This window comes from Staurois parvus, unplaced genomic scaffold, assembly GCF_062004578.1.
Source record: "Staurois parvus isolate SC_StPar_1 unplaced genomic scaffold, SC_StPar_1.0 ptg000594l, whole genome shotgun sequence".
Taxonomy (NCBI): Eukaryota; Metazoa; Chordata; class Amphibia; order Anura; family Ranidae; genus Staurois; species Staurois parvus.
Genome location: NW_028318390.1, coordinates 2,018,636 through 2,030,878, shown reverse-complemented (window position 1 = coordinate 2,030,878; position 12,243 = coordinate 2,018,636). Strand labels below are relative to the sequence as shown.

The 12,243-nt window shown below is 42.9% G+C and overlaps 1 protein-coding gene across 1 annotated transcript in view; it reads right to left on the bottom strand.

The window, feature by feature from the left end:
* SLC6A2 (solute carrier family 6 member 2) overlaps positions 1-12,243 on the bottom strand; it is a 769,042-nt gene that overhangs the window by 685,926 nt on the left and 70,873 nt on the right. Inside the window, exon 3 of the mRNA XM_089692558.1 lies at positions 7,345-7,476. Coding sequence (XP_089548684.1) covers positions 7,345-7,476 — 132 coding nt within the window. The remainder of the gene's footprint in view (positions 1-7,344; positions 7,477-12,243) is intronic.

Below are 12,243 nucleotides of genomic sequence, written 5' to 3'. Positions count from 1 at the left end.
AAAGTGACACACTCCATGCTTAGGCACACCCATACCTCTCCCTAGAGGCCACCTTTCTGCATACTAATGTCTGGCGATCGGCCTAACCTGATGACTCTTGTTCTATGTTTTTACAGTCGGCATGATCCCTTCGGAGGTCAAAGCCTGTTCAAAACCCCCAGTTGTCAAGTAGCAGTTGAAGCTACTTGGTCTACTTGCATTGTCCGCAAGTGTTTTTTTATCTTTTTCTGTGTTCCTACCCTCCCCTTACCTCGGCACCGCCAGCTACCTACCTACACTCTAAGGTTTGAAAAACCTACATACCCTTGGAAAACTCACTCTAAATCCTTCATTGAGCCTAACCCATACTACAACAATGTCATCTCTTTCCCCCTCAAGAAGATACCTACTGAACCACGTTCCCCTCAAATATCAACGCTACTAATTATACACCTGGGAAAAGCACGTACAAATGATTAATATCACCTCCCTAAATGTACGAGGCCTAAACTCCCCGTTTAAGAGGTCGATGCTCGCCAAAGAAACCCAGAAATCCCAAGCCGATGTAATCTTTATACAGAAATCTCATTTTGCTACAGAAAAAAAACCCAAATTGTACCTCCACCGCTTCACCCAAATATTTATGGCAACAAACGTCAAGAAAAAGAATGGAGTTATTACTGCCATAAATGACTCTATTTCATTCCGCACTATTTTGAAAACAGCTGATCCGCAAGGACGTTATCATATCCTAGTATGCCAAATAAACGACATAACTACACCTTAGTGAACATATATGGACCAAACAGCAAACAGCTGCGCTTCTACCACAAGCTCTATAAGATCGTTGAACGTTATAAACAAGGTAGACTTATTATTGGTGGCGACTTTAATGTCCTGAATAACCCATCTTTAGACTCCTCCTCCAGCCAAAGACCCTCTAAATTAAATCTCAATCGCTTTCTGCATGACCATGATCTGTATGATATCTGGAGATGCCAGCATGGCACAGAAAGAGACTATATATACTTTTCCCCCTCTCGTCTTTCATACTCGAGAATCGATTTTTTCATTACTGACAAATGGACCCTACAGCATGTAACGTCGTCAAAAATTGGTACTATATCCTGGTCTGACCACGCTCCAATCAACATCTCCTTAGATAGCAAACGATGCTCGGCAATCCCGCTTATATGGAGACTGAACTCTACAATCCTGAAAAACCCAGAGAACCAGAAACACCTACTAGAAGCCCACAATCTTTTCTTTGAAACCAATTCTACCCCTGATATCTCTATTACTACGCTTTGGTTAACATACAAAGCCTACATGAGAGGTATCCTCATACAACTTAACTCACGCATTAACAGGCAACGCACACAATAAATTGACCAACTACTCAGTTCCATTCAATTAAATGAAGAGATCAACAAAAAAAACCCAAACCCTTCCACGTTTGCGGCCCTAGACCTAGATAGAAACAAACTACGCACCATCTTACTCCACGACTATGACATTAATCTCCAAAAAACGAAAGCCAAATTTTATGCACTTGGTAACAAAACAAACGCATTATTATCTAAAATCATTAAACAAAAACGGCTTAAAACTAAAATTCTTACAATCCAACACCCCATCACGCACTCCCCACTAATAAACCCACAGGATATAGCCAACGCTTTTGCATCTTATTACCAAACATTATACAATATTAAAGATGACCCAAAAACAACCCAACCAACGACTTTATCCATTGAAAACTTTCTATCCAGTACCAACTTACCCCAAATTACCCAGTCTCAACTTGAAGCCATTTCTGTGCCAATCTCTCCCATGGAAATTGAAAAAGCCATAAAAAATCTCCCCCTACACAAATCGCCAGGGAATGATGGCTTTACGAACAAATTTTATAAAACATTTGCACCCAGCCTAACGCCACATTTAGCTGCCCTATACAACCTTGTTGCCTCTCACGGGGAATTTCCCCCTGACATGCTCCAATCAATAATCACTACAATCCCAAAACCGGGCAAAGATCCCCAACTGGTCCAGAATTACAGACCGATTTCACTCCTCAATACAGATATAAAAATATACGCCAAAATAATCGCTCAAAGACTCCTCCCTTACTTACCTACACTGATCCACCCATATCAGGTGGGGTTTATACAGGGTAGACAAGCCCCAGACGCTACCAGACAAATTATATCCCTTCTACACCATCTCGAAACTAATAAGAAACCCTCCCTCCTATTATCGTTAGATGCGGAAAAAGCATTCGACAGAATACATTGGCAATTTATGACACTTACACTCCAAAAATTTGGAATAACAGACTGGATGCTATCGGCAATTCTATCACTCTACTCAAATCCCTCGGCCAAAGTTTTAACTAATGGCACGCTCTCACAACCCTTTTCTATATCCAACGGGACCAGACAGGGTTGCCCACTATCCCCTATCATTTTCGCCTTACTCATTGAACCACTAGCTTCCAGCCTTAGAAACGACCCAAATTTCACAGGAATCAATCTCCTCCAGAAAGAATATAAAATTAGTCTCTTCACAGACAACATTATCCTAATGGTTACAAATCCCTACAAGTCGCTTCAGTCAATCCGTACACAGATTCACAGATACGCGGCAGTCTCCTATTACAAGCTTAATGAACCCAAAGCATCTATATTGAACCTTTATACACCTACTGTAACACAAAACGTTCTCTCCCAACGCTTCCCGTTCACTTGGGAAACGCACAGTGTCCCCTACCTAGGGATTAAACTCACTGCTTCTACTAATCAGCTTTACACCAATAACTTTAAACCTTTACTAGAAACTATCCCACAGGAGCTCAAATACCTTCGCACAACCACGTTATCGACACTAGGCAGAATAGCTACTTTAAAAATGTGCATATTACCCAAAATACTTTACATCTTTCGTACACTCCCTATCCCAGTCCCCTCCTCCTTTTTCTCTAAACTACAAGCAATATTAAACAAATTTATGTGGAATTAAAGAAAACCCAGATGTACCACGAACCTACTCATACGTCCACCCTCTGGGGGAGGTGCTGGACTCCCACACCTGAAATCGTACTATCAAGCTGTTCTATTGGACCAGATTTTCTTCTGGTGGCATTCTACCGCTGAGAAGATCTGGTCCACTATGGAAGCATCCCTATTATTACCACACAAAATAACTGACATACTATTCATACCCCAAACGGCGCAACCTAAACCTCTACATAAACACCCCTGCATACAAGCCTCCTTATGTGCCTGGCTTGACTTCTTAACTCATAACCAGTTAAACCAAAACATACTGCGAATCCCTGTTCTACTGTCCTCCCTACACCTCATCATCCCTCAACTAAACCTAACAAGGTGGAAAGTCCCTGGTTTACTACATTTCCATGACATCTACACTAAACATAAACTAGACTCATTCCCCACTATCCAAAAGAACTTCCATCTCCCAGACACAGAACAATTTACATACATGCGAATAGCCCATGTACTACAGAAAACACCCATACCATCTGAGGTAAAAATCCCTGTAACTGCATACCAATTCTTCCAGAAGACCACCTACCCAAAGAAAGGAATCTCAACTTTTTACACAACTATAATTGGAGCACTATTCACCACAAATACCACCTCAATAGCCAACTGGGGAAAACATCTTCTCCTTCCAATAGCTCCACTTACCTGGGAAAAAACATTCACTTTTACTTTCAAAGCCTCAAAATGTAGCTCTCATTGGGAAACATATCTGAAAATTCTCCACCAATGGTACCTAACCCCTACCAAATTATCCCTTTATTATCCCCAACTCTCGCAAGCATGTTGTAGACACTGTGGAGAAACAGGCTCACTTCTTCACTTACTTTGGACGTGTAAGTCCCTCAAATCATATTGGAACAAGGTTTTCCAGATAGTCTCCTTAATAGCGGAAACACAAGTAACCCCGAACCCAGCACTAGCTCTCCTTCACATCGGAATTGATAAATACCCTACAAACTCACGCATTATCATTATCCACATTCTAGCAGCCGCAAAAATTAACATTACCAAACTATGGCGATCTACTACAACTCCCCTTCTGTCACGCCTCTTTTCTGATCTTAATCTCCAATGCGAGATGGAAAGAAGAACAGCCCTTCACAACTCCTCCTACCACAAATTTAAGACCCAATGGTCTCGATGGTTAAAAAATCCTAATTGCTCAATACATTGTTGATCGACGATTGATGATTACTAGACTCTCCTCCAACACCCCCACACCCACTGAACTGGTGCCTCCCTTCCCCCTCCCCCCCCCATACCCCCCCATGCTCTTCCCTTCCTACCTATGAGTTACTAGCAACCCAATAAGGTTCACATTATATCGAGTATACCTCTCATGTACACAATATAAAGTCCCCTAGATCCCTGGCCAAATGGTGGGGATCCTCTATTCTTTTATTTCCTTTCCCTTTATTAAGCAACGTTCCCCCCAAATGTGAATCCCCTCATGTTGACGTTTGTTTTCCTTCTCTTGTATGTTAAAATTTTTCAATAAAAATATTTGAATATAAATATTGAACTATGGGAACAGGAACAGAAAGTGAGAAGGGAGAGAGCTGGAGAGAAGAAGAAGAGAGAGAGAGTTGTGCTGATTTCTAGAGAACCGGACCAGGTCGCAGAGCTAGAGAGAGGAGAGGCAAGAAGGAGTCGCTGACCACTAGCCTTGCCACCCTATTCAGATATACAGTCTGCCAGCAGGTGACCCGGAGCACTGTGACTGGACGGAATGCTGCAAGAGAGGCTAGAAAACCTGTGGGGGCCCCCATCCGCTGACAGAGAGAGACAGCCAGGACCAGCTGGAAGCCACCAATTGGGCAAGAGAGTCCCATACACCAGTTAAGCAAAAGAACACTGAGATTCTCCTTATACCTGCTACTTTACCTGCACACTGTTATGGACATTACATTCAGCTAACACGTGTTGCAGCCTAGTTTTCATAGCGGCTACTGTTGAACACATTTGCAGCACAGTCCTATCATCAGAGCTGACCGCAATGCACGCCTTCTGCAGGCCAGATCACATCAGTGTTCCCTTTACCACTGGTCTACGCTTCTAAAGGAACTTTTACCACCACTGCCATTAGTTACCCTTGCTAACAAGTCTTATTGTCAGTTTGACACCTTAATTGCTTAACCGCTTCCATACAGGGCACTGTTACCCCCTTCCTGCCCAGGCCAGTTTTCAGGTTTCAGCGCTCTCCCACTTTGAATGACAATTGCACGATCATACAACACTGTACCCAAACTAAAATTTTATCATTTTCTTCACACAACTAGAGCTTTCTTTTGGTGGTATTTAATCACCACTGGGGTTTTTAGTTTTTGCTAAATTAACAAAAAAAGACCGAAAATTTTGAAAAAAAAAAACACACGTTTTTCTTTGGTTCTGTTATAATAGTTTGCAAATAAATAATTGTTCTTCATAAATTTAGGCCAATATGTATTCTGCTACATTTCTTTGGTGAAAATAACCCAAATTAGTATTTATTAATTAGTCTGTAAGAAAGTTATAGAGTTCACAAACTATGGGATATATCTGAAAATTGATTATTCCTGAAGTACTGACAGCCAATCTAATTTCTTGAGGTCCAAGAATGCCAGAACAGTACAGATATCCCCAAAAATAACCCCTTTTTGCAAAGTAGACAGTCCGACGTATTTCATAAGAGGCATGGTGAGTTTTTTGAAGTTGTAATTTTTTTGTCATATTGTTTTGGAAAATTAAGAAATTAAAAAAGTGATTTGCACTATTTGTTTTTATATACTGTGGTAATATACTGCGGTGATCAGGGACAATGACTGGTGATAGTACGAAAAAAAAAATTGAGAATTTTTTTGTATTTTGTTTTATTTTTTTCTCATTTTTTTTTTTCATATTTCACTATGACCAAAGTAGTATAAGGTTACCATAGTAACATTGTACTACTTTGGGGAAGTGATAAGTATTTTTTTTTTTTACACAATTTGCTTATAGCAAAAAATTACTTAGCTATAAACAAGCATTTACCTGAATGAAATTGATTAATTCAGGGGTTTTTTTTTGTGCTTAGCTGTGATTGGGCCACGGCTAATCACATGACACAGCTGGGTTGTGATTGGCCCAGCTTGTGCATGTGATCGCTGTGACCATTCACAGCTAGACACACTTGTATACAATGGATGACATGAAAGGAAGCCATCCATTGTATACAACTGTCATGTGACCTGCTGTGATTGGTCACATCAGGTCACATGGTACTGGCAACGGGGCTTGTACACAGATCTGTCATCAGCCGTGTCCGAGGTACATGGCCGGTGACAGATCACGCCGCAGAGCGGCCCTATGGGCATGCGCAATCTGCGTTCCTGAAGGACGCCATATGGGGTCCACCCGGAGAGACAAGCTGTTCGCCCGGCCTCCATCTGGCTATAGGCTGGGTGGCAACTGGTTAAAGCTGCCCTTTTCTCAGTGCCGTAAAGGGGACAACACCCATGTCACATGCCACTTAAAGGGAAAGTATGTATCCTTTCTTTTTCCTTCCCTTCCAAATTCACTGCCTTGTGGTAGTGGCATTAAGGGCAGGTAAGTTAAAAAGTTTAGTACAGAACATATAGGTTCCACAGATGCCAGGGAGAAGGCTGAATTAAAATAAATAATTAATAGCAACAATGTGTTTTAAAGCTATACAAATACGTACAAATCTATATTTCAAAGCAAATGTTTATTATTTTTTGCAATAATATGGTGTAAGCAGAATTTACCTTCACTAACAATAGCTTTGACTTTATTCACACTGTAAAGTTATCTGGAAGAGGTTCAGCTAACCACAGGCTGTGTCGTGTCCCTCCAGCTTGTGTCTATGGTGTGTATGTGCTGGACCTAACAGGGAAGTGAAGCCTCCATCAACCACCATATCATATCCTGCCTCCATAGTGTTCAGCAATAGGAGGACTTAGAGGAGGAGGGAGGGGGAGTGTCATCTACCACTGAGCATACGCCCAAATGTGTGAGTCTATAGTCACATGGGCTACACAGATAAGAAAAAAAAGGAAATGAACAGCTTAGAAGAGAACTGAAACTGAAGCATGCTCAGTAGATGCCAACATCTGGTCTACACAATCTCAGGCTTCAGTGGGGACACAGACGGATGGAGGAAGGAGGGAAAGACAGAGAACAGCAGGATCAACCAGTACTTTTGCAGTCTACAGAAAACAAATGCTCTAGTGGATGAGTGTGTTTGAACACAATGTAATATAATAGGTATTGACAGTTTTTGATGATTTGGGTTTAACGACAGACTCAATACTAAAATGCTTGCCTTTGAAACAGGGACAAATCTTCCATACTGTGGCTGCGCCTTCTCTGTTGTATTGTCCAAGAGCTAATTCCATATAGAACAATGGCATTCCAGCAATGATAAGGAATAGTGTGTATGGAATAAGAAAAGCACCTGGATGAAAAAAGAAAAAATACAAATGTTATGTCCTGGTACAATGTTAAACAAATACATACTTAACTGCGTAATGCAAAATATGGTGCAGCTCTGCATAGAAACCAGTTAGCTTCCAGGTTTTATTTTCAAAGCTTAATTGAGCAAGCTGACATTAGAAGCTCATTGGCTACGATGCACAGCTGCACCAGATTCTGAGTGCTCCAGTTTTAGTAAAGTCACCCCCATAATGTCAGACATCAGATGTACCAAAGTAACAACCACAATAACATGAACTGAATTTCAAACCAGGGGCGGACTGACCATTTAGAAACTCGGGCACTGCTCGAGGGCCCGGAGTCAGTAGGGGGCCCCATGAGATGCCCCTGGTACCTTTTTCATAGGCTTTTTTGAGTTTGGGCAAGGACACAGGGGCCCCATGATCCCCTATTACCCAGGGGCCCCATGAGTTGTCAGTCTGCCCCTGTTTCAAACTCAATAGACATGAAAGCTACAAATGAATATGATATCAATTATAATGCCTATAAAAGTAAATAGACTCTAATTATGGATTAGAACTGTGATAGTATTGGTGGGGGTGGTATTAACCATTTGCCCTCCTGAAGATTTACCCCCCCCCCCTTAATGACCAGGCCATTTTTTCTATCCGGCACTGCGCTGAAATTGAGTTGTCATGTGACAGCCAAGAAACCTTAAGGATTTAGAGAAGATCTGTAAACAAGAGTGGACCAAAGTCCCTCCTGAAATGTGTGCAAACCTGGTAAGCAACTACAAGAAATGTCTTACCTCTGTGCTTGCCAACAAGAGTTTCTCCATCAAGTACTTAGTCATGTTTTGCTTAGGGATCAAATACTTATTTTACTCACTGAACTGAAACTCAATTTATAACATTTGTATCATGTGTTTTTTCTGGATTTTTGGTTAATATTCTGTTTCTATCATTTAAAATACACCTATGATAACAATTATAGACCCTTAATTTCTTTTTAAATTGGGCAAACTTACCAAATCGGCCGGGGATCAAATAATTATTTTCCGCACTGTATTTCCTCATATCACTTCCTCACTACCTATCACAGTTTTGGAGGACCTAAAATGCCAGGATAGTAAAAACATCCCCCCAAATGACCCCTTTTTGGAAAGAGTATTTTGCAGATATCATTTTAGTCACAGGGTTTTGAGAAAGAATAAAAGAAAATTGACACAATCCGTAAGGACATCGCCAATGCTCAACGTACCTCCCCACCTAGCCTCCCTCCCACCATAACCCCACCAACTCTTCCCTCCTCTGACCTCGCAACCGCCCTACCCCCCACCACACCTAACGTCCTGCACACTATAACCTCCCCAACACTCCGCTCCTTCAGCCTTGCTACCACTGAGGAGGTCACTAAGGTCTTCTCAGAAGCCCGCCTCACCACTTGCCCCCTTGACCCTGTCCCCATACAACTCCTCCGGTCACCATCCTCCGCCATCCTACGCTCCCTCACCCACATCTTCAGTCTCTCCCTCTCTACTGGCACATTACCCTCCCCCCTAAAGCACGCGCACATCACCCCCATACTCAAAAAACCCTCCCTGGACCCCACCGACCTGAACAACCTTAGACCCATCTCCCTGCTGCCATTTACTTCCAAGCTCCTTGAGCGCTTAGTCTACAATCGCCTAAGCGCCCACCTCACTGACAACAACCTCCTCGATCCACTACAGTCTGGCTTCCGTCCCCTACACTCCACCGCAACAGCCCTACTCAAAATCACTAATGACCTGCTAACCACCAAAGCTAATGGCCACTACTCAGTCCTCTTACTCCTCGACCTTTTCCGCGGCCTTCGACACACCACCCCCTCCTCCTTAACAAACTACACTCCCTCGGCATCAGAGACTCCGCTCTCTCCTGGCTCTCCTCCTATCTACCCCAACGCTCCTTCAGCATTACCTATAATGCTACCACCTCCCCCTCTCTCCCCTTCTCTGCTGGGGTCCCCCAAGGCTCAGTCCTCGGGCCCCTTCTCTTCTCCATCTACACCTCCTCCCTCAGCAAACTGATACACTCCCACAGCTTCAACTATCACCTCTACGCCGATGACACGCAAATTTACCTCTCCACCCCTCGCCTCACCCCTTCAGTCTCCGCCCGTATCACCCAGCTACTGAACGACATATCAGACTGGATGTCGCTCCATTTCCTCAAATTGAACCTTTTCAAAACCGAGCTCCTGATTTTCCCCCCAGCCAGTGCCCCCACCCTCTCCATCACGACCAACAACGCCACCATCAGTCCCACACCGCAAGCCAAAGTCCTAGGTGTCACTCTAGACTCAAACCTGTCCTTCCAACCCCATGTCCAATCGTTGGCAAACTCATGCAGGCTCCACCTCCGCAACATCTCCAAAATACATTCGTTCCTAACCCCAGACACTACTAAACAACTCGTTCACTCCCTTATTATCTCACGTCTAGACTACTGCAACTCCCTTCTCACCGGCCTAACTCATCGCAGACTATCCCCGCTTCAGTCTATCCTGAACTCAGCGGCCAGACTCATCCACCTTACCAACCGCTCTGCTTCTGCCACCCCCCTCTGTCATTCCCTCCACTGGCTCCCGATTGCCCAACGCATTAAATTCAAACTACTAACACAGACATACAAAGCCATTCATAATGCTGCCCCAAACTACCTCACCGACCCGATACCCAAATACCACCCTACCCGTAATCTTCGCTCCTCACAAGACCTCCTACTTTCTAGCTCCCTGGTCTCCACCTCCCACGCCCGACCTCAGGACTTCTCCAGGACTTCCCCCATCCTCTGGAACTCACTACCCCAATCCATCAGACTGTCACTTACCCTCCTCACCTTTAGGCGCACCCTGAAAACCCATCTCTTCAGGGAAGCCTACCCCGCCCTCACCTAACAGCCGATCTCCTCCACTCCTCCTACCACTCCATCCCCCACAGCCACTTCCTCCTGTACCACTATCCCCTCCCTCCTAGACTGTAAGCTCGAAAGAGCAGGGCCCTTGAATCCCTCGTGTTTTGTTTTGTTACTGTATTGTCTCATGTTCTGTCCCCCACTATAATGTACAGCCCTGAGCAAACCTTTTAGCGCTATATAAATACTGTATAATAATAATAATAATAATAATAATAATACATTTTCATTTTCTTTCTTCTTTTTCCAAAAACTTTTGGAAACAAATGAGATCTGCAAAATACTCACTATGCTCTACTACTCTTAACAAATACCTTGGAGTGTACTTTCCAAAAATGGGTCATTTGGGGTAAGGGGGGAGTGCTTCTACTATCCTGGCATTTTTGGGCCAACATTAGAAGCTTATGTCACACATCACCAACTTTTCTGACCACTTGAAGACCAAGCCTTTTCTGACACTTTTTGTTTACTTGAAAAAACATTTTTTTTGCTACAAAATTACTTTGAACCCCCAAACATTATATGGGCAGAGGCCCTAGAGAATAAATCAGTGGGTGTTGAAATTTTTTATGTCACACATTATTTGCGCAGCGATTTTTCAGACGCAAATGTTTTGGAAAAAATACACTTTTTAGAATTTGAATGCAAAAAAACAATATATTACCAAATTGTTTGATTAACCTCCTTGGCGGTATTCCCGAGTGTAGCTCGGGGTAACATTTCAGTACCAAAAGCGGTAACCCCGAGCTACACTCGGGAATACCATGCGGCACTGCTCCGGCATGTGTTCTTCACTTACCTTACCCTGCGCTCCCACGATGTGTCCCCTGCAGCGTCCCCGGCCATCTCCTCCGGCCGATGCCGGCATCCGGCTTCTGTGTCCTGTCCCTGTGACGTCGGGACGTACGGGCGCCGCCGCCGCCGGCGGCGAGAAATTTAAAAATTTTAAAAAATGTCTTTTTTTTTTTTTTACATTTTACATAGTAAAACATTGCTGTCTCAACCAATTTCACATACATTTTGTCCCTAGTGCTTTGTCCTGCGCCCTGCCTGCATTTTGTCTGTTCTTTCTGCCTGGAAACTGAGAAATGTCCATGGCGTCCAAAAAGTGTCCCTTTAGTTCAAAAGCGGTTTAGATCAGCTAGAGAACAGCGATAGTAAATCAGAACCACTTGCAGAATTGAGTGATAATGATTCGTGGGGGAAATTCGTCATCAGACACTGAAAACGATTTTGCAACTGAGCTCAGCAATGTGCAAACTTGGCGCTATATTTCACATTTCAGTGTTTTTGGTTTGATTATATTATTGAATTAAATTTTTTATTATTTTTATATTATTTTATGATTATTTATTAAATTATAATTTATGATTTTGTGTTTCAAATTTTATCATACTCGGGATGTTTACTAGACTCTTGTTTGGACAGATTTCAGTGAGTTTTTCCTAAAAATTACAGCCTACAATAAAAAAATACATATTTCCATGCAAAAAAATGGTACCGCTTTCAGCACCAAAAATCTGAAATAATCATACCGCCAGGGAGGTTAAATATAAAAGATGATGTAAATAGATACCAAACATGACATGCTTTAAAATTGCGCACGCCCATGCATCAATGTCAATTTACGTAAATTTGTAATATTCATAGTATCCTTTACAGGTCACCACTTTAGATTTACAAAGGATGTGTAGTGCGAGAATTACTGCCCTTGCTCTGACGTTCGCAGTGATACCTCACATGCATGGTGCAATCTCTGCTTACATACCACCATGGGACCACTGCTTGCGTTTGCCTTTGCGCACGAGTACGTAGATGGTGGTGCGGGAGAA